Source organism: Moschus berezovskii, chromosome X (genome assembly GCF_049115385.1).
Source record: "Moschus berezovskii isolate FMDL1 chromosome X, NW_MosBer_1.0, whole genome shotgun sequence".
NCBI lineage: Eukaryota > Metazoa > Chordata > Mammalia > Artiodactyla > Moschidae > Moschus > Moschus berezovskii.
In genome coordinates this window covers 54,851,867-54,879,426 of record NC_142488.1, presented here as the reverse complement: position 1 = coordinate 54,879,426, position 27,560 = coordinate 54,851,867, and the positions used below count along the sequence as shown (strand labels likewise).

Below are 27,560 nucleotides of genomic sequence, written 5' to 3'. Positions count from 1 at the left end.
TGCTTGTGTGTAGGGTCCACCCTCTGGTCACTTCCACTAAACTCAGGTTGCTATGAAGTGACCGTTGTGCCTGTCCAAAGCATTTCCTCATCAAATACTCACAATGAAAGAGCAAACATATTGGGGCTAAAGGCAGGCAGAGAAGTTGGACATTCAGTCCCTGCCATCAAGTTCAATTCTGTTCCCATCACACCCCAGGAAATAGGGTGTGCAGGCTACATCTTGTGCCAATACTGAGGCAGGGGCAGTGGGCAAAGACAGAGCTTTCTTGGTGGTAACAGGTCCAATGGCTGATTCAGTAAGCAGTCAATCAAGTACGAACAAACTCTGGGCCTCCAGAGACCCCAATGGAGAGCATATAGCCCTTAGAAGTCAAGCCAAGGTCTGTGCCATCACCGCCTCTGACCAAAGGCTTACCCACCCCCTGCCCCACACAGAACAGAGGCGCTCAGGGGAAACTGACATTTGGTTTTATTGTGCCAAGGACATTACAGATGGTGGATCTTGTTGACACCTGCAAGGCATGGGTGCCCCATCTGCCGAGGCTGCTCCCACCCCCCCCACACTCAAATCCTGGGCGGCGGCCATGATCCTCAAAGGTGCCCCCCACCCTGAGATTCCAAAAAGACTGGTGGTGGTGGTGGAAGCATAAGGAATGCAGCGAGGTCAGAGTCTCATTGTCCAAAGTCCACTTGACACCTGCCCCCTCCTGCCCTCCCACCCCACCCTGGCTTATACTCTAGACCCTGCCCATCTCCACAGAGCTAGAGCCCAGGTACATCAACCACATCTTTGTGCCCTGTGGCCTACCTGCCTCCAAACCAGAGAGATGTCACCTTCATAGAGCCAATGCTGTTGTCTACATCACTGATTGATTTTATAAGATAAAAGTATATTTTAATAAAGAAAAAATTCAGTATTGAAGGCTCAGACATTTTAGGGGTACTGGGAAGGGGATTTTTTCCCACTTCTTCCTCCCACCTCCCTGGTATCATTTGTGAAGGTAGGGTGACAAGTTTCTGATCTTGGAAGGAATAGGGGGCAGGGAGACTTTGCTGTCTAAATGTCTGTCCTCAGGGGATGCCTGGCTGCCAGTTGGTTTGTCTCTGTGTGCCCCTCGCCTACCTTCAGCACCCTTGCCCAAGTCCCCTGTGGAATGCAGGGACGGTGCTGTGCAGGGGGAAACAGGGCACATCAGCTGGCGAAGAGACAGATGATGGTGGTGGTGGTGGCAGCGATGAGAGGGTGCGCAGGGGTGGGCCAGCCAGAGGGAAGTGGGGAGGAGCGAAAGAAGCGGAAAGAAGGAAGGCAAGAGGGAAGAAAGCCAAAGAAGGTGGGGTGGCACCGGAGGGCAGGAGTGGTGGGGATTGGGAAATGGTCTCCAGTCTCTGGGTCTCCATCAACTCTTGTCTGGGGGTGGGTCTCTGTGCACTTTGTTTTTCTTCATACTGTCTAGGTATTCCTGTTGGGACACTGCCAGCACCGAGGCTAGGATCTCATCATCATCCCAGTCATTCAGACCTGCTGGGCAAGAGGAAAGGGAAAAGAATGACACAGCACTTTAAGCCCACTTTCTCCATGCCCTTTGCTGATTCTTGGCTCTGGAGAGATCCCATTCAGGCCCCTACCACTTTTTTCTCTAAGGAGAAGGCTTCTCTGAGCCTACAAAACCCCACTCAGATCCCCTCTGGGACAGACTCTTGGGCCTGAAAAACTCTTTTCCTGAGGAGATGTCCAGAGGCTGCAGAAGCCCCCTTTTCAGGACCATCTGCTTCTTCCATCTCTCCCCAACTCCCAGCTGGCCCCTAGACCCTAGACAGAAGAGGCTTACCAAAGGCAGAGGGGGACATCTGCTGAATGAGCGCCCGGCACTCCAGAGCAGGGTAGAGGGACACGAGGGGGGAAGTAGCCCGGTCGGCCCCTGTTGAGAACTGGCTGCTTGTACCTGGGGCAGACAGACAGTCAAAGGCAGGGCTCGGGGCCTAGGCAGGACTTCCTGACCCCTGCATGCTCCTATCAGCAAGTCACTGACCTGGTGCACAGGGTGAAGGAGGTTTGGCAAGAGCTAAGACAGTGCCTGGGGAAGGGGGCTTGATGCCCAGCTCAGCATGCAGCTCAGGGTGCTCAGGTGATGACGCTGAACTCCGCTGCCTTGGGGACCGGCTGGTCCACTCCTCAAGACCACTGGAGGCTGCTGCTGTGGCAGAGCTGCATGTAGCGCTGGCTTTCCGGGGCTGCGGTAAGGAAGGTGGTAGTAAAGACCAATAGCAATTGCAACCGTCCTTTGCCCATTCCCGAAGGGCTCACTCCCTCCCAGAATCCTGGTTATGAAATAGTTTCTACATAGGCCACCAACAATGATCACAAAATGGACCACAGGATCAAGGTAAGCACTTTAAAGCCCCTCTCACACCTTTACAGCCAGTCTGACAGGAAACCTGTTATTCCACCTTCAAAACAGATCCAGGATCTATCCCCTTCTGACTGCCTCCCTTGCCAGTACTACCATCAATCATCAGGACTACTATAGTCGTCTTCTTCTTGGTGGTCTCCAGCCTTTGCCCCTTCGACTCCATTTTACACTCAGCAGTCAGAAGGATCCTGTTAAGTTCTAAGTTCCCACTCTTTTCCTGCTCATAATCCTCTCATCATTTTCACTTCACTCAGAAGAAAAGCCAAAGTCCTCACCACAGGCCACAGTGGAAGGTCACAAGCCCCTTCCAGTATGGCACACCCACCTTTCTGAGTCCATCTACTACTACCTTCTGTTCTGCCACACTGGCCTCCAGGCTGCTTCCAAACCACACTAGGTGTGCACGTACCTCAGGGTCTTTGCTCCAGCTGGTCCTCTGTCTTCCCTGGTATAGGTGCCAATTCCCTCACCTCTGCAAGCTTTCGCACAAATCTCACCTGGTCTGAGGCCAACTCTGGCCATGCTATTTAATACTGGGAACTCCCTCCCCGTTACCCTGCTCTACATCTTTCATCCATACTGCCTCTCAACTGATTTATTCATTACATTTATTCCGTTCCACTCTGCATAAATGGAAGCACCACAAAGACAGACCTGGGATTGCCCAGCTCACCAATGTACTCCTATACACTAAGAACAGTGCCTGGCATAGACCTGCAATAAACACTTGTTCAACGAATGAGTCAGCTCTTGCCGACATCTATTAATCACTCTATAAACTCCTCAAATACCTGGCCGCCCTGCCTCACTCCCTGCCCTAAAAATTCAACCTTTCTGTGTGAAGACTGACCAGATCCCCCACCTCTACTGGTCTTCCAGTCAGAGTCAAGGGCTCCACTGATGCATGTGTCTACCCATCAAAAGACAGGATCACTGAGGGTGGAGTGTGAAGGACCTGATTTTACATCCTCAGCACACAGTCTGGCACACAAGAACATTCAGCAAAAGCTTATCCCTCTGAAACTATCCGTGAATCTGGCATCTCACCACCAGTGGCTCCCCTCCCTCACTCCTTAAAAAAAAAAAAAAAGCTTGTTTTGCACAGGTGTTGAGAGTTCTAAGGCACAATGCCAAGACTAAGGCCAAGATGAGGTACAGAAAAGGCCAGGAGCTTCCTTTTCTCCACACGTCAGAATCACTTAGTTTGTTTCTGCTTGTTTGGGGACAGAACATGGGAAGGAACAGGTTCTTCGCCAGGCTAGTGACAGACCCCAGGACCCACCTGGCTGGGGCCACGGACTTGGCGAGCCTGCTTCTCTTGATCCCGCAGCCATTGCAAGTAGGATTCCCGGGCCACCTGCTCCTCAATGGCCTCATTTGTGGCCTCCCAATCTGTGGCCCGCTTCTTATCTTCCAGCATCTGCTGTTCAATCCATGATTCCTCTGATGTTTTTATGGCATTCTTCATCAGGGATTGCTCTGCAAACTGCAAGGAGTAGGAGAGGAACAGGGATGTGAGGCGACACGCTGAACTCTGGCCAAGAGCCAGAAGTGGCTCAGGGAGGTGGGCTCACAGGCTCAGAAGAGAGGCAGGAAGGCAGATACTCTTACTAAGCAGCCCCCCTAGGCAGGCTGCCTACTGATCAGGGACTAGGGGAAGGCAGGCTTGGTTGGGGACTTGTCATTTCGAATTCCTACATTCAGAAGTCCTGCTGCCACCCCCAAGACACCTCAACTGATGTACTATGTCTGGGGCAGTCAGGTGCCCTCCAGCCAGGGCTAGAATTTAAAGACGCCTCACCGATTGATGACTCAGTTGTTGAGGCCTTCTTCACCTATGCCCAGATGGGACAAGGATAAAAGATAACCTAAGAAGTGAGTCCTGTGTGCACAGGGTAGATTTGAGTATTGGGGCATTTAAGTAGACAAGAGGACAGCGTCAGCATGGTGTGGGGTACTATGAGTTGTGGAACACCGTATGAGAGTGTCAGGCTATGAGACAAAACAGATTTTTTAAAAAAGGAATAATAAAAAGTATCAGTGCATATCCCACGGAATAAAAGTAAATTTCGTTCAGTGAAAACTTATTTTAATGCACATATACACACCATACACAAACGTGTGTGTACACTAATGGTGTAAAATATAATTTTTTACCCATGGATAACAGTCCAAAAAGAATGCAAAATGTTGTTAGAATAAGCCAATTAAAAATGGGCAAAAAAGTCTAGACACACAACTTTATCAAAGAAGATAGACAGCAAATAGGCACATGAAAAGATGCTCAACATCATTTGTCATTAGGAATTGCAAATTAAAACAAGGTGCCCCTCAGATAAAGGTATCAGTAAGAACCATAGTGTCATACAGATACAGATGGTTACATACAGAAATATTTCTAGACATGTGTATACACACAGGTTAGTTTATACATATACTTTCTTGCTCTATCAGCTGAAAGGGACAAAGCAAGGATACCCCAATAGCAAAGAGCATACTCAGCACCCAGATCTTGGTTTCTAATATAACATTTTCCAGTAAAAGGAACTTGGGCTCCTTGGAGAAATGGCTGGTTCTAGAAATGGGGCAAGGAATATACAAGATGAGCCTCTAGCACCTTGTAGTGCCAGAAAGTTAAGTATTCAAAATAAAAATGAAAACGAACAAGCCAAAAAAACACCCCCTCACAAACACAACCACAATGATGGGGATATTTCAAAGAGATGCAGGAACCAACTAAAAGAACTCCCAATAGCCAAAACTGGAAAAACTTGGGCATCAAAATAAAAATAGTACTGGATTATAACCCAAAGTATAAAAGTATTAAATATCCATCACCCACAATGATATAAATAAATGACTAAATAAATAAATGGAGAATGAGATAAATCTCCCTTGCAGAAGAATTCCAAATACTTTATGTAGATACTCTGCCCTCAAACAGATGGAGTATAACCCTCACCTTTTATTTTTTTCACTGCAATGCACTGCACCCAGGCCTTTGGCAGTGAAAGTGTGGAGTCCTAACGACTAGTCCGCCAGGCAATTCCCTAATCCCTACTTCTTTTTTTTTTTAATATTTATCTATTTATTTGACTGCACTGGGTTTCTTTTTAGTTGCACCATGTGGGATCTAGTTCCCTGACCAGGGATCGAACATGGGCCCCCTGCATTGGGAAGGTGGAGTCTTAGCCACTGGACCACTAGGGAAATCCCCCTAATCCCTACTTCTTAAATTTGGACTATAAATTATTTCCTTCCACACAATACAACATGGAAAAGGGAGTGGGGGTAGGGAAAGAGTAATTTTACAGTGGAGAAAACTTGATATTTTATCAACTACTTCTGTATATATGGAATTTCAGTTAAGTTCGGTCGCTCAGTCGTGTCCGACTCTCTGCGACCCCATGAATCATAGCACGCCAGGCCTCCCTGTCCATCACCAATTCCTGGAGTTCACTCAAACTCATGTCCACAGAGTCGGTGATGCCATCCAGCCATCTCATTCTCTGTTGTCCCCTTCTCCTCCCGCCCCCAATCTTTCCCAGCATCAGAGTCTTTTCCAGTGAGTCAACTCGTCACATGAGGTGGCCAAATATGGAATTTAGAAAGATGCAAATGATAACCCTGTATACGAGACAGCAAAAGAGACATAGATGTATAGAACAGTCTTTGGGACTCTGTGGGAGAGGGTGAGGGTGGGATGGTTTGGGAGAATGGCATTGAAACATGTATATTATCATATGTGAAACGAATCGCCAGTTCAGGGTCAATGCATGTTACAGGATGCTCGGGGCTGGTATGCGGGGATGACCCAGAGGGAGGATAAGGGGAGGAAGGAGGTGGGAGGGGGGTTCGGGAGGGGGAACTCATGTACACCCGGGGCGGATTCATGTCAATGTATGGCAAAACCAACCAATATAATATTGTAAAATAATTAGCCTCCAATAAAAAAAAAAAAAAACTACTTCTGCCAGATGATCAAGGTCAACATCAACAGTTACAAATCATGTTCACGGTACATACTGTTGATATGATATGATAAGAATGGCACTTTACCACTGTGATCCCCCTCTCTAAAACCCATAATAACCTCAAGTCTAATGAGAAATACATCAGACAAATTCCAAAAGAGAAACATCCTACAACATATATGACTGCTGCTACTGCTAAGTCGCTTCAGTCGTGTCCGACTCTGTGCGACCCCATAGACGGCAGCCCACCAGGCTCCCCCGTCCCTGGGATTCTCCAGGCAAGAACAATGGAGTGGGTTGCCATTTCCTTCTCCAATGCATGAAAGAAAAAGGGAAAGTGAAGTCACTCAGCCGTGTCCGACTCTTCACAACCCCATGGACTGCAGCCTACTAGGCTCCTCCACCCATGGGATTTTCCAGGCAAGAGTACTGGAGTGGGGTGCCATTGCCTTCCCCGAATATACATGACTAGTACTCTTCAAAACTGCCAAGGTCACCAAAAACATGAAAATGTGAGAAACCATCAAAGACAAAGGAGCACAATACTGGTTCATATAACAAGTGTATTACAGTCATCTGACATGTATGAATAATAGGGAAACCGTACAAAAGGGAGGAGAGTATGTGGGAACTCTGCACTATCTTCTTAATTTTTCTGTAAATCTAAAACTATTCTAAATAATTAAATCTATTAAAAAAAAACAGGGCTCTCACTCACAGTTTTAACAAAAGGAAAAAGAAAAGACACAAGTGATCAAACCACTAAAAGTCAAGAGTGACTCCTAAATTCACAGTGTTACCTAAAATAAGCCATTGAAAAAACTATATATTGTATGATTCCAATTATATGACATTCTAAAAAAGGTCAGAGTCTGTAAACAGATCGAAAACGAAGAAATTCGGAGAAACTGTCACAGCCAGGAGGAGCCAAAGGAGACACCACAACTAAATGTAAAACAGTATCCTAGATGAGATCCTAGAACAGGTAAGATCATTGGGGAAAAACTGAGGTAATCTGTTTTTGTTTTATCCCTTTCTGAAGGTATCATCATTTATTGTTGTTGTTTGGTCACTGTTGTGTCTGACTCTTTTGCGACCCCATGGACAGTAGCCCTCCAGGTTCCTCTGTGCATGGAATTTCCCAGGCAAGAATACTGGAATGGGTTGCCATTTCCTTCTCCAGGGCATCTTCCGCACCCAGGGATCAAACCTGTGTATCCTGCACTGGCAGGCGGATTCTTTACCACTGAGCCACCTGGGAAGCCCAAAACTGAGGTAATTTGAACAAAGTATGGTCTTCAGTTAATATATCAATATTGGTTCATTAATTGCGACAAACATACTATGCTAATATGTTAATCACAGTGCAGTATATAGGAATCCTCTAATCACAATAATTACATAAATCTAAAACTGTCCTGAGATTAAAGGTTTATTTAAAAAAAACGAAACGAAAAAACCTCTATGGGGAATTTTGGTGGTCCAGTGGTTAAGACTTCACCTTCTAATGCAGGGGTACAGGTTTGATCCCTGGTTGGGTAGCTAAGATATCACATGCCTATGAGCCAAAAAATCTGAAACATAAAACACAAGCAATATTGTAACAAATTCAATAAAGATTTTTTAAATGGTCCACATCAAAAAACCTCTATGTTGGAGGGTGTGTTGGTGTTAGGGTGTGTTTCCTAAAATGAGGCAGGAGTACTTTTGTAGGAAGTGAAACCTCAATAGAAGATAGCAAACTCCCCAACAGACAACTGTTTGAGACAGAGAATGAAAATCTGTAAGTGTGCTGAGAAAATCTACTGCCATTTCCTGAGCACCTAATAGGTACCAGGCCCAGTTTTAGGCACTTTCTGTATCACCCAAGCTGCCAGTCAAATCACTTGTACAACCTGACTTAGATACCAAGGCCAACAAGTGGTGGGGCCAGGCCTACACTCCAAGTCTCTGTGACCACAGCTATCTGTACGTGCTGAGGTTTGGAGAAGGATCACATAGACTGAGCCCTGGTTCACAGTTCCCAAGTTTGACTCCATATCTCAAAATGCCAACTCTCAACAGGTACAAAAGATAGGTGAACCAGCTCAGACAGACAAACTGAGACCACAAAATGAGCCCTGAGGGATCACCTTGGATAACTTCCTAATTTCAGAGGTGAGACCTTAGGGGCGACTCAGAGAGGTTAACAGGACATTTTTGTGGGTCAAGGGGCAAAAATGAGGCCCCAACATGAGATTTCTGGTCTTCTGGTCTATCTCCAGTATTCATTCTAGGCACAGGGACCTGCTTACCCCCGGTTTGAATGATGGCAGGCCCAGTCCCACGCCAATGGTGGCCTTGTTAGGATTCACCACTGAGTTGTAGTGGATATTCCTATGGTAGCTGACACGAATGGGTTCATCCTCATTTTGATGGATCCCATGGAATGTATTGATGGGTTCTGCAGAGAAAGAGGAAAGAGGATTCACAGTGGGTTGGGTGGAACAGGCTCAGACCAGGAGTGATCAACTGCTCACCTACCCACCACAGAAGTACCTGTGCTGTATTGGTACACCTCCACGGGCCGGTTGTACATCTCTGCCATGGCCTGCATCTCAATGTGGTTGCCATGGCAGTTGTTTTTCCGCTTCCGGTTGATGTAGGTGGTAAAGTCCTCTGTGACATAGTTGGAGAAGTAGTCAGCATTCTTCATCTGCAGAAAAGATCAGAGGATCAATGTCTATGTGGAGAAGAGATCCTCCCATTCTGCCCCCGCCCCAAGGTCTCTGCAAGGTCTCACCAGATAGTCCATGCAGTGCTTTCGAACAACCTCATGCATGTCCTGGTCTCCATATACCTGGTCAGCTGTGGGGACAGAAGGAGAGGCTGGAGTCAGAGCTGCCACCAAAGAAGAGTTCTGAATCAGAACATCCTTGGGTGGTGAAGGGCTGGGGGCCAGGGAAACTCCCTTACCTACCCTAAGGAATGGAGAGTTCTTGGCTTTGTGGGCTGGAATATGGTCATGAAAAAAGAGGCAGGCAAGGACAGTCTTTAAGAACAAGAGTACAGGTAAGAGGGACAGAACCACAGGCATCTTGTATAGATAAGCGGCCTTAAGCACCATCGATTCCACATACACCACTCTTCACTCTTCACATGAGGACACGGAGGCTCAGGGAGTTTGTGATTTGACGAAGGTCACCCAGAAGTCAGTCCATGACAGATTCAACTATAGAATTCAGTTTCCTGACCTCAGGAGTCATTATGGCCTTTATAAGGTGAAAAAAGAGGGAAAGGGAAGGGAAAATAACTGGGCTCTAAGCCCAGTTCTGTTCAGTTCAGTTCAGTCACTCAGTCGTGACTGACTCCTTGCGACCCCATGAATCACAGCACGCCAGGCATCCCTGTCCATCACCAACTCCCGGAGTTCACTCAAACTCATGTCCATCGAGTCTCTCATTCTCTGTCGTCCCCGTCTCCTCCTGCCCCCAACCCTTCCCAGCATGAGTCCTTTCCAGTGAGTCAACTCTTCGCATGAGGTGGCCAAAGTATTGGAGTTTCAGCTTTAGCATCAGACCCTCCAATGAACACCCAGGATCGATCTCCTTTAGAATGGACTGGTTGGATCTCCTTGCAGTCCAAGGGACTCTCAAGAGTCTTCTCCAGCACAACAGTTCAAAAGCATCCATTCTTCAGCGATCAGCTTTCTTCACAGTCCAACTCTCACATCCACACATGACCACTGGAAAAACCATAGCCTTGACTAGATGGACCTTAGTTGGCAAAGTAACGTCTCTGCTTTTTAATATACTATCTAGGTTGGTCATAACTTTCCTTCCAACCAGTTTTGTTAGGTACTAGTAAACAAAATGACCCAAGTGTTCTGAGCTTCATATGCCTCAACTGCAAAATGGAATCAAGCTGGGTAACTTCCTGGCAAGCCTCATGTGGGATTAATGAGATAATAGGTGTGAAGCGACTAGCCCTAGTCTTGGGACAGAGCAGTCACTCAGAGACCCTGTCCCGTAGTGGGGCCTGAATGTGGGGTACTATGAAGGTGACAGAAGTGAGTAAAATTCTGACCCGATCTGCAAGAAGCATGTGGTCTATAAGAGAGATAAGACACATATGCACCTAACTTAATTAAGGTCCAGGCATCACAGGGCTTTGGTCACAATAAGAACTAGGCTCCCTCTGCCTCAACTGAGGATGTTCACACATGCTGTTCCCTCTTTTCAGGATGTTCTTTCCATCCTACTTGGCTGCCTACTTGTCAAACACCAATGCACTCTTAAAACAGTTTCCCATTCCTCCAAGGCACCCCATCACCAGGTTTATCAAAGATGCATACAGACTTCATCTGCCTGATCACATTGGGCTCCCACTGAGAGCAGAGGGCAGTTCACATACAAGTCCACCCCCAGGCTCAGAGCCTGGTGCGGTGCAAGAAATGCAAGTTTGCTAAGTGGATTGGGGAGGCTAGGGGAGTCAGGGAGCCTTCTCCATGAGAAATTAAAATGGGCTTGAAGATGAAGCATGCCTGATGTCCACTGGCTAAGACGAAGAGGGAATGTCCCTTTGTCTCCCCAGAGGACCGTTGCTCTGATGGGATCTCCCTGCGACACTGGGGCAGGGGCAGGTCCCGCAGCGAACACTGCAGAGTTTTTCCATGACAGCCAGTTTACCTCTGCGAAGAATCGCCAGAATGCCTTTGCTGCCCTCCCCCCTTCCCCTCCCTGAAAGGTTCTGTGAGATAAAGAGAAAAAGGCAGCTCTGAGATAGAAAACAGGGCCCATGCCTGTCTCATGTCCTCCTGGAGGTGCAGAGACCAGAGGGTGATGGGGAGTGGGGGTTGTGAGGTGGGAAGGGGTAGCCCCTTTACCGATGTAAACAAGGATGTGGGTTCTGTGGCCACACTCTCCCTCATCCCCCTCCCCCTCTGCAGCACTTCCAGCAAGTCACATGCCCTGTGCACAGGCTGGGGGCCCCCTGCCACTGCCTTTCTTAGAAGCCAGGACCACAAACCCACTGTGGCTGCCAGAGCCGCTTGAGGAGCTATTTCCGTAGAATAAACCTGGGGTGCTGAAGAGGCAGTGCTGTTGGCAGCTGCAGTAAACAGGAACTGAGATGGGAGTGACGGGGTTAAACAGGGATTGGTCTGCCAGGCTCAAGAAGGTGGCTGAGATGGTCCCAGGAAAGCGTCAACAGGCATTTTCAGTACTGGGAGGTTAGATGCCAGATGTAAGAAGTCAGGGGAAAGGGGAGACTATGGGACCAGGAAGGGAGTTGGGAGAGAACCTTCCCAAGAAGTTCCTATTTCCCTGCCACTGACTCCCTGCTGGACAAAAAGACTCTTCTACCTCCTGTGTGGCACTGGACAAGGCCTTAACCTCTCTGGGCTGCAATGTCCTCATTTATAAAGTGGGGAAAATAACTCCTTTTCCTCTCATGGGACACTGTCAATACTACAGGGGATGGTCTGCCAAATACCTAAGGCACACTAGATGTTCAAGAGATGGGGTTCCATTTGTCATAAGGAGAACGATGACTCCTTCAGATAGCCAGTCACCCACAAGTCAGCTAGAATTTCACCAGAACCACTAAAGTCCTTCCTCATTTCTGTTGCACTTCATCAGCCAGAAGAAAGTCCCAAACTCAAAGTCTAGGTTCTCTCTCCTCATGCAGGCAGAGCTAGTTCTCTACCTTTGCTGAATCCAAAGGTCCTCTAGCCTACCTTGTGCCTGTAGTTCAAATCTTTAGCAACCAAATTAACATCAAATCAGTAACACAGGCCTCACAAAATAGGGTCCTTAAGTGTGGGCAAAGGATGACCTTCTCAACTTACCTATAAAATGTAAAATACCATCTTCTCTCTTCAGTTCTAAGATGCACCAATAGGTGGTACAGAACCTGTATTTAATCATAGTTTTTGGTAGAGGGAAACCCACCTCACTGGTTATAAGACATACCCTAGTTTGAGGATCATCAATGGGGAAGAAAATGTGCATCTCTGAACCAAGGAAAGAGCAACAATACCTTGCCAATGAAAGACAGCAGAAGGACCTTCTCGATGACATAAAAACACCCAGTGCAGGACTAAGAACACAGGAAATCCTCTCTGTGGAGATGGTTGTCTGAATTTGCCAGCCCCACCTCTGTCCTCCAGAAAGCCCTCCTCCCTCCCTAGAGATTGGCACATGGAACTAGGGACTGAGCTGGACTTGCCTGTGGGGGCCAAGGTGGAGGAAAAGAGCCCAATGGTCCTGCAGAGGTAGGGGAATTCAGAACACTTGTTTTGATAGAAACTGAAACTCCTCCTCTTGCTGACACTGCACTCGTAGGCAATCTGCACCTGCTCTCCCCTCCCAGAGTCCAGTTGGAAAGGGGTCCCCCCACTCCCTCACCTCTGTCCCCAACCCAAACAGGGCTCAGAAATCTTCAGTACATTACTACAATTGGTTCCGCCAAGGCCTTTTCTCATTCCAGTTCATTCCATCCTTACCCTAAAAAACCCTACTTTACACAGGAGGGATACTAAGGTACAGAAATGTGGCACAGCTGGCCCAAGGCCACACATTGGGGAGGTTGAAGGAGAGGTCAGGCTTTCAAGGAATAACTGGTAACCTTGAGCACTGATACCGCCGGAGACATTACCACCGCCAACCCAGCTGTCACCTTAGCCACCTGACTCCCGAGGTCAGGCTTGTCTGCCTCAGTTTCCCCACCAACACAAGCAGGAATTAGCTGGAACCTAGGAAAGGCCTGCAAGTGGTCAGAGATTACAGATATTAGGACCTGTACCCTCACTAAGGCCACAGAGGTCAGCATGAACATTCCCTCCCCACACCCTAATATGTCCTTTCTCTGAGCATACAGAGACACCAGCACAGAAATGCACATGTGCATGTACACAGTCAGTAAAAGATGTTCCTTGAAGCCAAATACCCACACAACCACCACAACTACAGAGAACTGTCGCATTCAGCCACCTCAGTTGGGGAGCCAGTTGGGTTGCCATCCTCAGTTGGGGAGCCAGCAAAACTCAGCCCTCTCAATAGCCTGGTCTCTCAGATGCCTGCTCCTCTCTCAAGAATTCCCACCGCAAAGATGAAAAAACTGAAGGAGGCACGGCAGAGAGGTCAACAGAAGCCAGTGTACATGGTGGTCCATGGGATTCTTCTCCTTCTGGCCTGCTTCAACCTCAAACACGAATGTCTAATACTGGCTGTGTGACCTAGATAATAAGGCCCTGACCTCCTCTTGAGGCCTGTTTCCCATTTATAAAATGACAAATTGATCTAAGATCCATTCCTCCAATGCTAATAGTCCATGTTCCAAGACCAAAAGGCTTGAGCAGAGGACCTCGCTAATGTTTCTGGGCCCCATCACCGAAACATGCACAGCCCCAGCTCCATCCCCACAACCCATGCAGAAACCCACACACACGGCCACCACTCTGCCCACAGAGGCCAAGGCCAGGGCCAGAGGTTTTTGCTGAGTCAAAGCCGTATACAGAGAGGGAGGGAAGAGAGATGCAGACTCACGTTTCCAGGAGAAGGTTATCTGAGCACAGCAGGGGCAGGGTGGACCACAGGATACCTCTGGGACCCAGGCTCCCACTTTCACTCCACCCCAGCCTATGCTGATGCCCACAAGTCTCCAATAGGTGGTGGGCGAGAGAACTCTGCACAAGCATGGGACACTGGTTCACACTGGGACACCCAGATCTCAGAGGCAAAACAGAGGGTAAAAACCCACCTGCCTCAGGATTCCTAAATAGAGGGCCACAGGCTCCTAGCTGCAAGAAGCAAGGCCCTAGAGATCAGGGAATACAGCCACAGTCACCCAGCCAGTTGACTCCTAAGAAGCTAGGGCTTTCCTAGGGTAATAGAACGGAGAAGGAAATGGCACCCCACTCCAGTACTCTTGCCTGGAAACTCCCATGGATGGAGGAGCCTGGTAGGCTGAAGTCCATGGGGTCGCTAAGGGTCGGACACGACTGAGTGACTTCACTTTCACTTTTTACTTTCATGCATTGGAGAAGGAAATGGCAACCCACTCCAGTGTTCTTGCCTGGAGAATCCCAGGGATGGGGGAGCCTGGTGGGCTGCCGTCTATGGGGTCGCACAGAGTCGGACACGACTGAAGTGACTTAGCAGCAGCAGCAGGGTCATAGAAAGAATGTGTCCTTTGGACACATCTGGGTTCCCATACCAGTTCTGCCACTACTTACCCTGGGCATGTCACTTCCCCTTCCTGAGCCTCAATGGGAGGCTCTTCTCACCTGGTCTCATGGGATAAGGATCCCAATTTTGCAGGTGAACCTGAAGCACCACATGGAATGCCGAGCAATCAGTCGGGGTCAAGGAACAGGTGTGGTCTCTTTGTCTCTCCCCGTTCCAACTCCAACCCTCAGTTATGCAGTCCTTCTACTATTCAATGTGTGACAGGAAGTTAGAAATTGTCACCCTTCTCACCAGAGCCTAGAGCAACTACCACCTGTCCCTGTCCCAGCGAGGCTGGAAGCAGAGGGGCAGCAGACAGCATGAGGATAAAGTCCCCTTCGGGGTTACATGTCCTGTGCACTCTGCCCCAGGGAAACCTCCACATGAGGCCTAGAGACCCAGGGGTCATGTACTTCTCAGGGAGAGGCCATGGGGCTTCTGAGGTTTTACAAAGAAAAGCCAAGTGCAGCCCAGTCAGAGGAAATGTGTAGCCATAGTGCTGACAGGGAAAGGCCTTCAACCTGTCATGGTCAGCTCTTCCTGTAAGCTTAGGCCCATTACGGGAAGGTCTCAATGAGGGGCAAGGGTCAGAAGGTGTTTGGGAAGAACAGCCAGATGGACACACACTTAAATTTTGTTTCTTACATGGGTTACTGCCAAGCCTGGTCTTAACTAGGCCCAAGGCCCACCTCAAATAACACCTAAGACACAGATGCCCAGCTACATTCTCTGGCCCTCACTCCATCAGCAGCCTTGCTTAGCCCACATTCAGACTGAGGTCTCGGCACAGGCCTAACACATAATAGGTCCCCACCTATTCTTTCTTTGCATTCCTTTGGTCCCAGATGCCCCCAAACCTCTCTCTTTCTCTAGGAAACACTTGCTGGGAGAACACGGACTTGAGCCACAGGGATAAGGGAGTTGGAATTTTCCCAGCCCATCAGTCCACTGCCTGAACCTCTTCTGCATGGTAGAATACGGAGACAACCACTCACCCCACCTAACTTTCTATCACCCACTCAAACATTTGTGACTCTGAGGCACCACTAAGAACTTCAGAATCAACACCATTTCAAATATGGGAAAACGGAAGTTATGAGTCAGGGGGAGAACTGGAATAAAGGGCTTCTGCCTCTCAGGTCAAGGCTCTTTATCAGAGGGAATGTTTCCTTGGGAGACATCAGAGCTCCAAAGGGAGTGAATCACACTCCCAGCTTCCCTTGGACACTAGCACTGAGCTTCACAATTGCTTGCTGAGTCACAGATCAGAGCCAGAGGAACTTCAAAGATCTAGCTCAGATTGGACAGCAGATGGTATTATTATTAATTTTGCTATGTATGTAATGGTATTTTTGTTATGTTAAAAAAGAAAGAGTCCTTATTTGTCAGAGAAACATACATAAATATTTACAAATGAGATGATCCATGTTGGGATTCTGTTTTAGAAATATTTTTGTTTCAGGAAAGAGTGGGTGGGGTAGTGATGAAATAAAGTTGGCAATATGTTAACAATTATTTTGAAGATGAGTGATGGGTATATAAAGGGTTCACTATTCTACTTTTGTGTAAGTTAAAAAAAAAAAAGTTCTGTGATCCCAAGCTGACAGCTGTGTGCTTCAGTTAAGAGCACAGGCCTCACACTAACCTAACCCAGACTCTGCCTCCTGACTGCACTATGTACTCTCTGACCTTAGTTAAGCCACTCTATTTCTGAGCTGCTTTTCTCATCTGACAACTGGAAGCAATGGTCCTTCACTTATCCAGCTTGGAGGAGAATTAAAAAGTTTTCCTCTAGCACCTGACAGAGCAGTTTGTCCCTGCTGCTGCTAAGTCGCTTCAGTCGTGTCTGACTCTGTGCAACCCCATAGACAGCAGCCCACCAGGCTCCTCTGTCCCTGGGATTCTCCAGGCAAGAATACTGGAGTGGGTTGCCATTTCCTTCTCCAATCTGTCCCTAAGTAAAGTTATATTCTCCATCACTATTACTACTGTTGTTATTACTGTCACACCACCACACTGCCTCGTGACCAAAGGCTAGAGGCCAACTACTAACTTAGGCTGAGGCCAGGAGTCCCTAAAAGACCAGCTAACTCTGCCCCCAACCCTGTCACACAAGTCACTGCTGACAACTACAACACAGTTCAGGGGCAGCCCTAGGCCCTTGAAGGCTAAGACAAAGACTCACCTACAGCCCGGAAGAGACAGGCACCATCCTCCTTCATCTGCTTGATGATGAAGCCCTTCTTGTCTCGCAAGGCCTTTTCAAACCAGTGCTCCTGCTGGAGGGAAGAGGTAGGGATCATCAACAGGGAAAGACCCATACCCTCACCCCCAAGGCCCTGTCCTTAAGCTCTTGAGGGACCCAGATGTTTGGCTGAGAGGACAACAGACAAGGTCCAGTTCTCTGCCCTGCTAGACCACTCCAGGCATGTGGAGCAGGAGGCCCTTCTAGCGAATCAGTCTCTGTGTAAGCAGAAGGCTTGCTCCCAGAGGGGCCTCAGCTGCCCTAAGAGCAGAAGACTCATCTGTATTCTAACCCCTGCTGACCATTCTGGGAATCCCATGTTGGGCCTATCCCCTAGGCAGCCAGAGGCCCAGAACCAGCAAGTGCCTAGGGGGAGAACCTGACTTGACCTAGAGGAGATTCACCTGGGGACCTTCTAGTCACTTAGGGTAGGGGAGATATTGAGGTGGGAGTAGACTGGCAAGAGCCTAGATCCAGAGCCCCACATACAGCCAGAGAATTCCAAGATATACTGTATAAAGCAAAATATATGCAAAGTACAATCTCACTTGTGACATTTAACATATATATATATGCATATGTCTACAAACACACATGCACACAAAGTTGGGAACACTTTACACAACAAAATATTATCCCTAAGTGTTGGTATTACAGGTGATTCTACTTCACCATCTCACTTATAAGAGATATACAATGTTATCCAAAATTCTAAAAGCTTTTAAAACCAAGTCTTTAACTCATTTAGCATCACAATCTGACCTGAGCTGACAAGAACCCATCTATTCCACTTAAAAGCGAATATTCAAACATTTCCATGCAGAAACATCCAGGTGTTTGAGGTGCTGCTGAGGTGCACACCCCATGGAAAGTGTTACATAATACACAGTTTACATCCAAGTGACTTTCTTAAAATTCTGAAATATTTCTAAATTCCAAAGTAGAGCTGGCCCTAAAGGTGTGGATTAAGTGAACCCGTACAAATGTGTATCTGCAAACGTTTTAATGAACAGGTGGAGCATACAGAATGTTTAGGGCAGTGAAACTATGCTACATATGGTAATGGTGGTTACATGTCATTATACAATTATCCAAACCCATAGAAAATGTACAACACTAAGAGAAAACTCTAAGGCAAACTATGGACTTTGGGTGATTATGACATGTCCATGTAGGTCCAATGACTATAACAAATGTACCACTTAGTGGGGGACACTGATACTGAAGGAAGTTCTGCATGTGTGGAGTCAGGAGGTACATGGGAACTCCCTGTACCTTCCGCTCAATTTTGCTATGAATCTATAATTGCTCAAAAAAATAAAGTCTATTAAAAAAATGTCCACGTGTCACTTAAAACATTTTCCATCTCAACACTAAACAAACCAGAAACAGCAGACCTTTCTAAGCCTCCTCACGCCATCTGCTGGTCACCAGAAGAAGTCAGCCTGAGCCCGCATCAGGCCCAGGGGCCAGAAATCTCAAGGCTGCCTCCTTGGGCACACCACCCAGCCCACGGATTTATAGGATCTGGGCTACTGCTGACCAGAGAGAGGGGATCGCCTCTCTGCAGGCCATTTTTAACTATTTCAGATGAGAGAAATTCCTAGCAAAGTAGGAAGCATAAGGTCTAGAGAATAAAAGTTCTGGGTCCAAGCCCAGCTCTGTCACTCATTTGCTGCATGAGTTTAGGAAATCTACCCGAACTCTCCAAACCTCAGTTTCCTATCAAATGGGGGATATCTGAACAGACTGACAGAGGTGTCAAGAGGCTTAGAGAAGTTTCAGGAACTGAAAAGGCTTTCTAAACAACATACCATGCACTGGTGAGATGGTCACCAGAAGGAGAAGGGACAAGACCAGCACACACACAGGTGATGTACAACTGAGAGGCCCTCAGAAAATCCTAGGTGAGTGGCTAGATAGGAGATGAAGCACGGGGGACAAGAGAAGACCCTATAGCGCCACCATCAGGGCCCACACCCCAGGAAGGTGTGGCTGGCTTTCCAGAGATGACAAAGGCACCTGGAAGCTCTTAATGGGCTTCCACAGGCAGCACAAACTCTTGTTTATGTACAACATTCCAGCAGTCCAGGTGTCCCTCCTTCCCCAGAGGCTGTCACACTGGATTAGCCTGCTCCAGCCAGTTCCCCTATCCCTGCCCTGCAGGTCAGCCATCTTCCAGCACCACAGCACCTGCAGAGAAGCTGCAACTATGACTACAATCCCAGACTGGACCGGAGAAGTTCTAAAGAAGCAGCGCACATAGCAAGCTCCTGACTTCAAGTATGGGGGGGAAGAGATCGACAGGGAAAAGGGCGTCAAAGAGCATGAGAGGTGCTCCTACCTATTCATCCAACAAAGCTTTACCAGGCAGCTACTAAGTCAGACCCTGGGCTGGCAATGAGGACAGAAAAATGAATCAGATTTGGTCTCAACTGTGATAAATTCATATACTGCTAGGGGGTGGGGAAATAGGCAATGTCCACACACAAGTGTGAGCAGGGCTTTAAAAGAGGTGAACACAGGGTCGCTGTGAAACAGACCAAGGGACCTGGGTCAGTCATTAAGGCTGGCATCTGAGAGGAGGTGCCACGTGAGTAAAGAAGTAAAATACCAAGACCTCCAGAAATGCTTAGTAATCACTTCTGTCACTCCAGGGATGCCAGAGACCCAACAATGAGTTCAGCAGAGCTAAAGTCCTGGAGAGGACTAGGCAAGTAAGCAGGGCAGAGTCAGGAAAAAAAGTTGAATTCCTATTAGCCAAATGCCTACCATGCCAGGTGCCAGATGCAAAAGGTAATCTCATTTAACTGTCCTCACCACAGCTCAGGTGGCAGGAAGCATTATCTTCATTTTATAAAGGCAGAAAGGAACTGGGATTAGGGCATCAGTAAAGCCTAATGTAGAGGCAACAAGAGAAGCTTCATGAATCACAGCATGGAAACACACCTGGCAGCCCATTTGGGAAAATCCTGATCTGTCCTTAAAAGTGGAGAAGGCCTGCATGTTCCCTTCGCACAAGCAAGGCTTTGGTCCTGGGGCAGCCAGAATGGCATCTGGGCCTGGATACAGAGGCCAGACAACTAGTCACCCATTGCCTTTGGCACCAGCAGCCTTTGGAGCAGGCTCTGGCTGAAACCCCTTCTCTCCCGCTGTGGGGAGAAGACAGGAAGGTCATGGTCCTGGGCTTCCAAGAGAGCTTAGAATCCCAAGAGCTCGGAACACAGTCTTTTCCTTTCCCCAGCTAGACAGGAGCCTCTAAGGAAGGTGCCAACCTGCATTCTGTTTAGGAAAATGGCCCAGGAAGGAAGGGTTGGTGGAAGTAAGAGGTGGGAGCAGGCCCAGCCATAAGCTACATCAATGCCCTGGTCTAAGAAAGTCAAGTCCAGACCCTGGGATTTCACTGGTGGCCCAGTGGTTAAAACTCCACAGGGAGCATGGGTTCAATCCCTTGTCAGGGAACTAAGACCCTGCATGAGGCATAGCATGGCCAAAATAATGATAAATTGAAATAAAAAAATCCAGACCCTGAATCTTGCAAGCCCACTGCTGAACCTGTGGGCAACTCCCTCCACATCTCTGAGCCTCCAAAATGGGGCTGGGTAAAGCTCTCTAACACAACGGCATCTGAGGTACAAAACTGCAACCTACTACTTCGAACGTTCAAGAGAAGTTGAAGCAGCCTGTGGGACCCAACTGATGTAGGTTCCAATCCAACTCCAACAATTATTAGTCAGTGATTAACTGCTCTGAGCCACAGTTTTCCAGTCTGTAAAATGGGCTAACAAGCCTCCCAATAACAGGGATATTGGGCAGACTCAAGTATTACAAGACTGTTCAGTATGACAGCACTTAATGAGTTCCCTTCCTCGCCCTGGAAGGAAAACAAGAACATCCCTGAATAATGACCACCCAAAAATATCAGGCCCTAACCCCGGGAACCTGTAAATATTACAAGGAAAAAGGGTCTTTGTAAATGTGGTTAAGGATCTTGTGATGGGAGATTATCTCGGAGTAGGATAGGACCTAAATACAATGCAATTTCAAGTGTCCTTAGGACAGCAGAGGAGGTTCTGACACAAACAGGAGAGACCACCCGTACACAGAGAAAACAGGCAGAGGTCAGAGTGATGCAGTCAAAAACTAAGGAATTGTAGCAGCCACCAGAAGCTGGAAGAGGACTGGATTCTCCCCTAGAGACTCTGAAAGAAGTTTGGCCCGGCCAATGCCTTGATTTTGACTCAGCGGAACTGATTTCGGATTTCTGACCTCCAAAACAAAGAAAGAATAAATTTCTGCTGTTTTAAACTGCCAAGTTTATGGTAATTTGTCACAGCAGCCACAGGACACAAATACAACACCCTTGTAGCACTCCCTGGTGTGAACTGTGAGGCAACATAGCATGGCTCCCACCCCACAGGATCCACCTCAGTTGCATCCCACCCTCAGGGAAACGGTTAAAGCTGCAAGGGCCTGGAATCCCCCCTCCCAGCCTGGGAAGCTGCTGACCCTATCGATGAATGAGTTGCCAATGAAACGAGGAGGAGGCAGGGGGAGATGGCAGCAGCAGTGGTAGCTCATGGACAGACAGATGTCTGGGAATAGCCCACAGCCAAGAGGTTTTTAGTATTCTGGACTACACAGCTCTGTCCCAGCAAGTCTAGTGCCAAGACCACCCCTCTCTCCCCTAAAACACCCAGAACACTGGCTCTGCTCCACGGCTAAACATAGGCAACCCATCCAGTGAGAAACACAGACGACACACTGCTCTTTAAGGACTAACAGAAGCTCTCCAGGGCAGAGGAATCAGAAAAGAGCAAGGTCCCAAACCTACTACTAGGCCACTGAGGGGGGGAGGGAATAATTAAAAAACAAAGATGCAGGGGACTTTCCTGGTGGCCCAGTGGCTAAGACTGCACTCCCAATATAGGGGGCCCACGTTCAATCCCTGGCATGGGAACCAGATCCCACATGACACAACTAAGAACCAGGTGCAATCAAAAAATTAAAATAAATATTTTTTAAAAAACGAAGATGCTATTATTCTGCAACGAAAAGAAATAAAGTCCTAATGCATGCTACAGCATGGATGAACCTTGAAGACATTATGGTAAGTGAAAGAAATGAAGTCACAAAGGACTGCATGGTGTATGACTCCATTTATATGCAATGTACAGAAAAGACCAATCAATCAAGACAAAAATAAATGAGTGGTTGCCAGGGGCTGAGAAGGGATGAAGGGATAGGGGATGATGATGATGATGCAGGGTTTCTTCCTGAGGTGAAGAAAATGTTCTAAAAGGGATTGATTGTGATGACAGATGCAAAACTCTGTGAATACACTAAAAGTCACTGAATTGTACACTTTAAACTGGTCAATTGCGTGATGTGTGAACGATGTCTCAATAAAGCTGTTAAACACACACACACAAAGGCCTACAGCACTGGCTGGGCAGAGGGAAGCTGGTAACTGCTTAAAACTTCATAGCATACCCCCAAAAGCCAAGGGGCCCCACTCAAAACTTTCACAATGGATGAGGGGAGTAGGGAGCAGGGAATTAAAGAGATTACAGAGCAATGAGTACAACCTCTTTCCTCATCACTATCCATTTTACGGATGGAGACACTGAGACCCAGAAAAAGTAACTGCAGAAGATATAGGACTCAAACCCAGACCCCCAGGCCCAGTCCAACCACTTGCTGCTATAACCACTCTGCCTCCTAATCAGAGGAATCAGCAGGTTCATAGGTGCCAAATGAAGTTGTTGCAAAGGCTCCTAGGAAGAACCCAGATGATCCTGGGGAAACTGCAGAAGAATCAGCCAAGATCCAAGGTGGGCCAGGTCAGATATTCAGTCAATAACCCTGGGCATGGATGTACTTTGGCAGCTAAGCAGGAGTCCTGGGATTTAAAGTCAGACCTGTCAGGTCCAAAGCCTAAACTTTTTCTACACACAACCCTACCTCCACACCATCCAACAGGACTCCTAACAACCCCAAGCTAGCTGGCCACAAAAATCACTGTGAGGCCAACCCTGAGCCTCACACTAACCAGACTGTTTGTCCTAACCACCAAGCTTGGATGGCTGAGAGGGAACAGAGGAGCAGGGGAGGAACCCAGTTTTTCCTTGAAAGGCACCTACCATACCCTGTCACCTCCAGGCCCAAAGGGCTTTGGTGTGAGCTCCCTGAAATCCCAAAGTTAAACAATGCCTCACCAGCTTTTACCTGACCAATGAGAAAACTGTGGCCCAGGAAGCATAGGCAGAACATCATCCAGAAAAGCCCCAGCAGAGCCAGAATGGGAAACCTGGAAGCTTGGCTACAGTGACAGGTCCACCTTCTTCTACCATCTCAGCACACAGGCCCCCTTCTCAAAATGCTCTGTGGGGTCCTCAAGCTCAGGACCCTCTCAAGTCATTCTTTGCATAGGGGAGACTCTGGCAAGGCAGCCATACCTAGGAAAGGAAATCCGTGACAACACTACCTTCCTAGCACTGGGACCTCTGGGGTGTCAAAAGGGCTCCTAAAGGCAGTAGATATAGTAACAGCACCAGGACAGACAAAAGTCTAGGTAGTCACAACAAGGCCCAGAGTCACCATGTGGACTCCTTCTCAACAAATCTCCCCTTTCCCAAGGGTCTAAATGGCCCTCTAGGTCATAAATGGCCCCAATGATGGTTCAAGCCTAGGGCAGCAGGAAGAATATCTATTTTCATCCCCTAGCTGAACTAGGTGAGGCAAGAAACCTCTTCTTTGTCCTTTTGTCCCAAGAAGTGAAGAGAACATGAAATCTCTCTTCTGTCACTGGGAAGGAAAGGGATCATGCAACCACACAGCTTTACTTCCATGTTCTTATGGGGACAATACAAGGGAAGAACTCCTAGCCTAAGAGATGGCAAAGGGGATGTAAAGAGGTGTCTTTCTAGTCACCATGGTGGCACATGACTTTCTCTCCGTCCCTGAAACTCCTTATTTCTGTGGAAAATAAAGAAAAGGAAAGACACACTTTATCATGACCAGAGAGAGAAGAAACAACTCCTGGTCCGGATCCTGGCAGATGATTGATCCTGCCAGGAGAAGTAGTAATGGATGAAAAAGAAGGATGGGGGCTCAAGTCATGGCCTTGGCCCCTGTGAAGCATAGAAAGATTTACCTGAGCCAAGGGGGGAAAGAATGTGGGTGGAGAACCCACTGCAGTGGGGATGTCCCAAACCCCTTCCCTCTCTCTGGAAGAAAAAAGCTTGTTGAAAGCTATTCAGGAAACTCAGAATACTTCTCTGATCCAGAAAATTAGAAGCACAGCTGAATCCTCCTAGTTCTTGAGGATAGGAGTTCTTTCTCAGTCCTCATGTCCAAAGTACCTGACAACCTTCTCGTAGAAAGTAAGGGGAACGTCCTAGACTGAGCTGGCTCAGACAGGGAGTTCTTATGATTGTGAAAAGCATCCAGGTCCTCTGTCCAATGAGCAGTGGCCTCAGGCTACACTGGGGTGACATCATATCCTTCTCCCAGATGAGAAAGGATTGTCTGGTTGGGGGCTTGGGGAGGGAGGGAGAGCCTCATACCCAAGAGGGGAGCTCAAGCCCCTCCTTAATGGAAAGGATCTCTTGTCCCAGAGGGGAAGCTCAGGCCCCTGGGAGGAGATTCAGACTCCTTCCCTCAGAATCCCATCCTACCCATGTTCCCAAGGGGAATGAGCAGCCAGAAGGATTCAGTTCAAAGTAGAAGGTGGGCTTAGGCTCAAGTCCCCAAGGCAGGAAATTTTATGACCCCAAAAGGCCTCTTAAGACTAGGGTACACATACACTGTTTTAAGTGAGGTGACAGGTCTTTCAGGGTAGGTTCAGATATCAGGTCTTAAGGTGGGGGAGGTGTCTCATGAACCCGAGGCAAAGTCAAACTCATGAGAGGAGATGCAGAACCCTATTCCAGAGGAACTCTATCCATGCCCCAAGGGAAAGGTCTCAGGGCTCAATTCTGGTCCGGGGAGACCTCCTGTTCCTAAGGAGTGCCTTAAGCTCCTTGAGGGGGAAGCATGGACCTCATCTCTAGAGACATACTGGTCAGTGAGGCATGTGTGCATCTCTTATCCTCGAGGGAAAGCTCAAGAATCCTTGGCACAGTGGGTCTCAGATGCCCAAAGAGAATACTCAGACGAGTCCCTGAGTAGAAAAGTCCCCTAGAGACCTCTGGGGGGGATATCAATTTCCTGAAGAGGGCTTCAGACCTAAAAGCCACAGTCTATAAGCAGGGGGAATCCTAGGCTCCAGTATACAAAACAGTGAGTCTCATTTTCTTGAAGAAAGGTTCAGGCCTGGGGGAGGGGTGTCCAGCCCTTAAAAAAAGCTTAAGGTCCTAGAGAAAGATTCGGACTCCTGTCTCCAAGGAAGTCTCAGATCCCTTAGAGAAAGCATAGACCCCTGTCACTTAGAAAGGAATGAATCTCATGTACACTAGTAGAGTTTCTGGTCCCAGAGTGTTGGTTTTGATCCTAGTACCCAAGTGGAAATAGACCATATCTACGTGTGCGTCAGGTTCCTGACTTCTAGAAAAGGGAGTCTCAGACTCCACTGCTGCATGGTCTTGTCCTGTATCCCCCTGAGGAGGAGAAAGCGTTGTCCTATACAGTCTCTCAGACCCCTGAAAAGGATTCAGGTATCTTGGGGACACTCGTATCTCTGAGGTCGCCACCTTACTTGTATTCCCAGGAGGAGGAATCTTAAGAATCTCACTCCAGGGGAAAAGAAATCTCAAGTCACCAAACACAAACCAAGGTCCTTTGGAGAGGCACGAAACTCCCCTCTCAGGAGGCATTCCATTCTGCCTATCTCTCCTGGGGAGTGCCTACATACTGGCCCTACACGACGAGGCCCCAGGGCCCACAATCAACTACGGGTGCTAGAAGAGACCACAGACCCCATCTTTAAATCCTCCATCTTATCTGGGGCCTCTAATCCCAAATCCCTGGACGAGGGGGGGCGGGTAAGAGTGTCTCGCAACCCCATCAGCAGGGAAAAGAGTACCAGACTCAAGAGAAAAGACATAGGTCCCTTGGAGCAGGCTCAAACAGCCTTCCTTGTGTCCCTAGCCAGTCTAGGGATCCCATCCAACACACTCACTCACCTCCCCCACCCCAATGCCCATACCTGCTCGACGGTGGCAGGGTCCATGGCCTCTATGCGCGCTGCAGCCGCTTCATATTCATCCTCGCTGTTGTAACCTGCGCCGACCTCCTCACGCTCAGGACTGCCCCCGCCAACCGCACCAACCCCGGGGGCCTGACGCCGCCGCTTGCTGTGACCCGGCCCTGAGCAGCAGCCGCCCACACCCACGGCACCGCCCACGCCCACCACCACACCCGCCGCGCCCACGCCCGTCGCTGCTGTACCCAACGCATCACCAGGACCGCCGCCGGGACCTCCAGGGCCCCCGCAAGGAGGTGGAGAGGCCTGCTGTGGCCGAGGGCCCGCCACGGCGCCGGGCGGCACAGCCAGCGCCCAGCGGTGAAGCGCACCCGGTGGCCCTGGGAGAGGGCCTTGAGGCGGTGGCGAAGCCCGAGGACGGGCCCCCACGACGCCCGAGTCACGGTCGCGGTCGCCGCTGCCCACACCCGTGCCGCCGCCGCCCACGCCTACACCCCCGCCGCGGCGAGGCGCCGGGGGCAGCGGTCCGGGCGGCGGCGGCTCGTTGGCCGGGTCGCCGTCGGGAGGCGGCGGCTTCTTTTTGGGGAGAATAGTCATGGCGGCACCGCCGAGTAGCCCCCAGCAAGCCCGCCGCGGGGGACGCTGGGAGAGAACCCGGATGAGGAGGGGGGGGCTACAGTGGTGCGCGAAGGACGACGGGATCGTCGGGACCCGGATAAAGAGCGCGCGGCACGGGTTCTCGAACCGTCGGCGGAACGCGGGTCACGCGGCAGGAGAACCCGGATGTGAAGTCCAAGATTAAGGCACCGCGGCGAGCTTGTCGTAGCCTCTCCAAGTCCAACAACTTTATTGCTACGCTCGTTCCGGCCTACGGCTTCAAAGGAAACAGAACCAAAACAAGCACCTCTTCGCCCCGCCCCCTCGCAGGTTCTTGAACTACCGGGTGGGGCCTGGAACGTTGCGCAGGCGCGCCGGGGCACAGCCCCGCCTCTTGCTCGGAAGTACGTGGGCAAAATCTTCGCTGCCGCCACAACAATTGCGAGCACCAACCAATCGAAGCGGCTGCGTGGGTGTTCGATGATGTCCACGGGCCAATCAGAAGCGGACGTCGCCCCCCTGCCCTCCGTCTCAGATTTCAGTCAAAGTCGGCACCCTTGTTCTTGCCTTTCCCTTCGCTGGTTCCGTCCGGCTCTTCTTTCCCCGAGGCTCTGACTCGCAGGAGGGGCACTGCGACAGAACAGCGTGGCTTACCCCACGCACAAGGTTAAAATCGCCTCCCTTCCAGGCTTTTAAGTTGGCCGAAGTCAGCCGGACTGGCTGCAAAATATCAACACTCCCAGAGGTTAGCTAGCCCCTGAAGCGTCAATTCCGGTTCCACCCACCTACAAATTCACATCCGGTGGGGAGGCGGGCGCCGCTTCACCCTGGCAACAGGCCGAGTTCCGTGTTGATTGGTTGAGAGATGCCACCACTCAAATCGGACGGGCCAACCTTGGGACAGACATGCATCGTGGGGACAAGTGGGTGTTTGGGAAGCAAACACGCCCTCTCTGGCATCCGCGTACTCTCGCCCTCG

General features: G+C 49.0%; 1 protein-coding gene across 5 annotated transcripts; it reads right to left on the bottom strand.

The window, feature by feature from the left end:
- Nucleotides 1–454: 454 nt before the first annotated feature.
- On the bottom strand, nt 455–27,347 carry OTUD5 (OTU deubiquitinase 5). Of its 5 annotated transcripts, none has more exons than XM_055438082.2 (10): nt 26,230–27,346; nt 25,988–26,061; nt 16,780–16,873; nt 9,170–9,234; nt 8,926–9,082; nt 8,682–8,830; nt 3,696–3,899; nt 2,033–2,234; nt 1,832–1,945; nt 455–1,524 (listed from the first exon to the last, which is right to left on the bottom strand). In XM_055438082.2, exons 1-10 carry the CDS (start codon nt 26,579–26,581, stop codon nt 1,400–1,402), a joined length of 1,536 nt encoding a protein of 511 aa, XP_055294057.1. In that variant the 5' UTR covers nt 26,582–27,346; the 3' UTR covers nt 455–1,399. The 5 variants fall into 5 exon arrangements, with proteins under 5 accessions (XP_055294057.1, XP_055294058.1, XP_088690236.1 ...); XM_055438083.2 differs by having other exon boundaries at nt 16,780–16,870; XM_088834110.1 differs by having other exon boundaries at nt 16,780–16,870; nt 25,988–27,347.
- Between the last annotated feature and the right edge of the window lie 213 nt (nt 27,348–27,560).

Coding starts and splice junctions, on each gene's coding strand:
- OTUD5 (XM_055438080.2), bottom strand. CDS start 26,581: ATGACTATTCTCCCCAAAAAGAAGCCGCCGCCTCCCGACGGCGACCCG. Junction 9,235..16,779: donor CTGTCTCTTCCGGGCTGTAG/GTGAGTCTTTGT, acceptor CTGTCCCCACAG/CTGACCAGGTATATGGAGAC. Junction 9,083..9,169: donor AGCACTGCATGGACTATCTG/GTGAGACCTTGC, acceptor TCTTTTCTGCAG/ATGAAGAATGCTGACTACTT.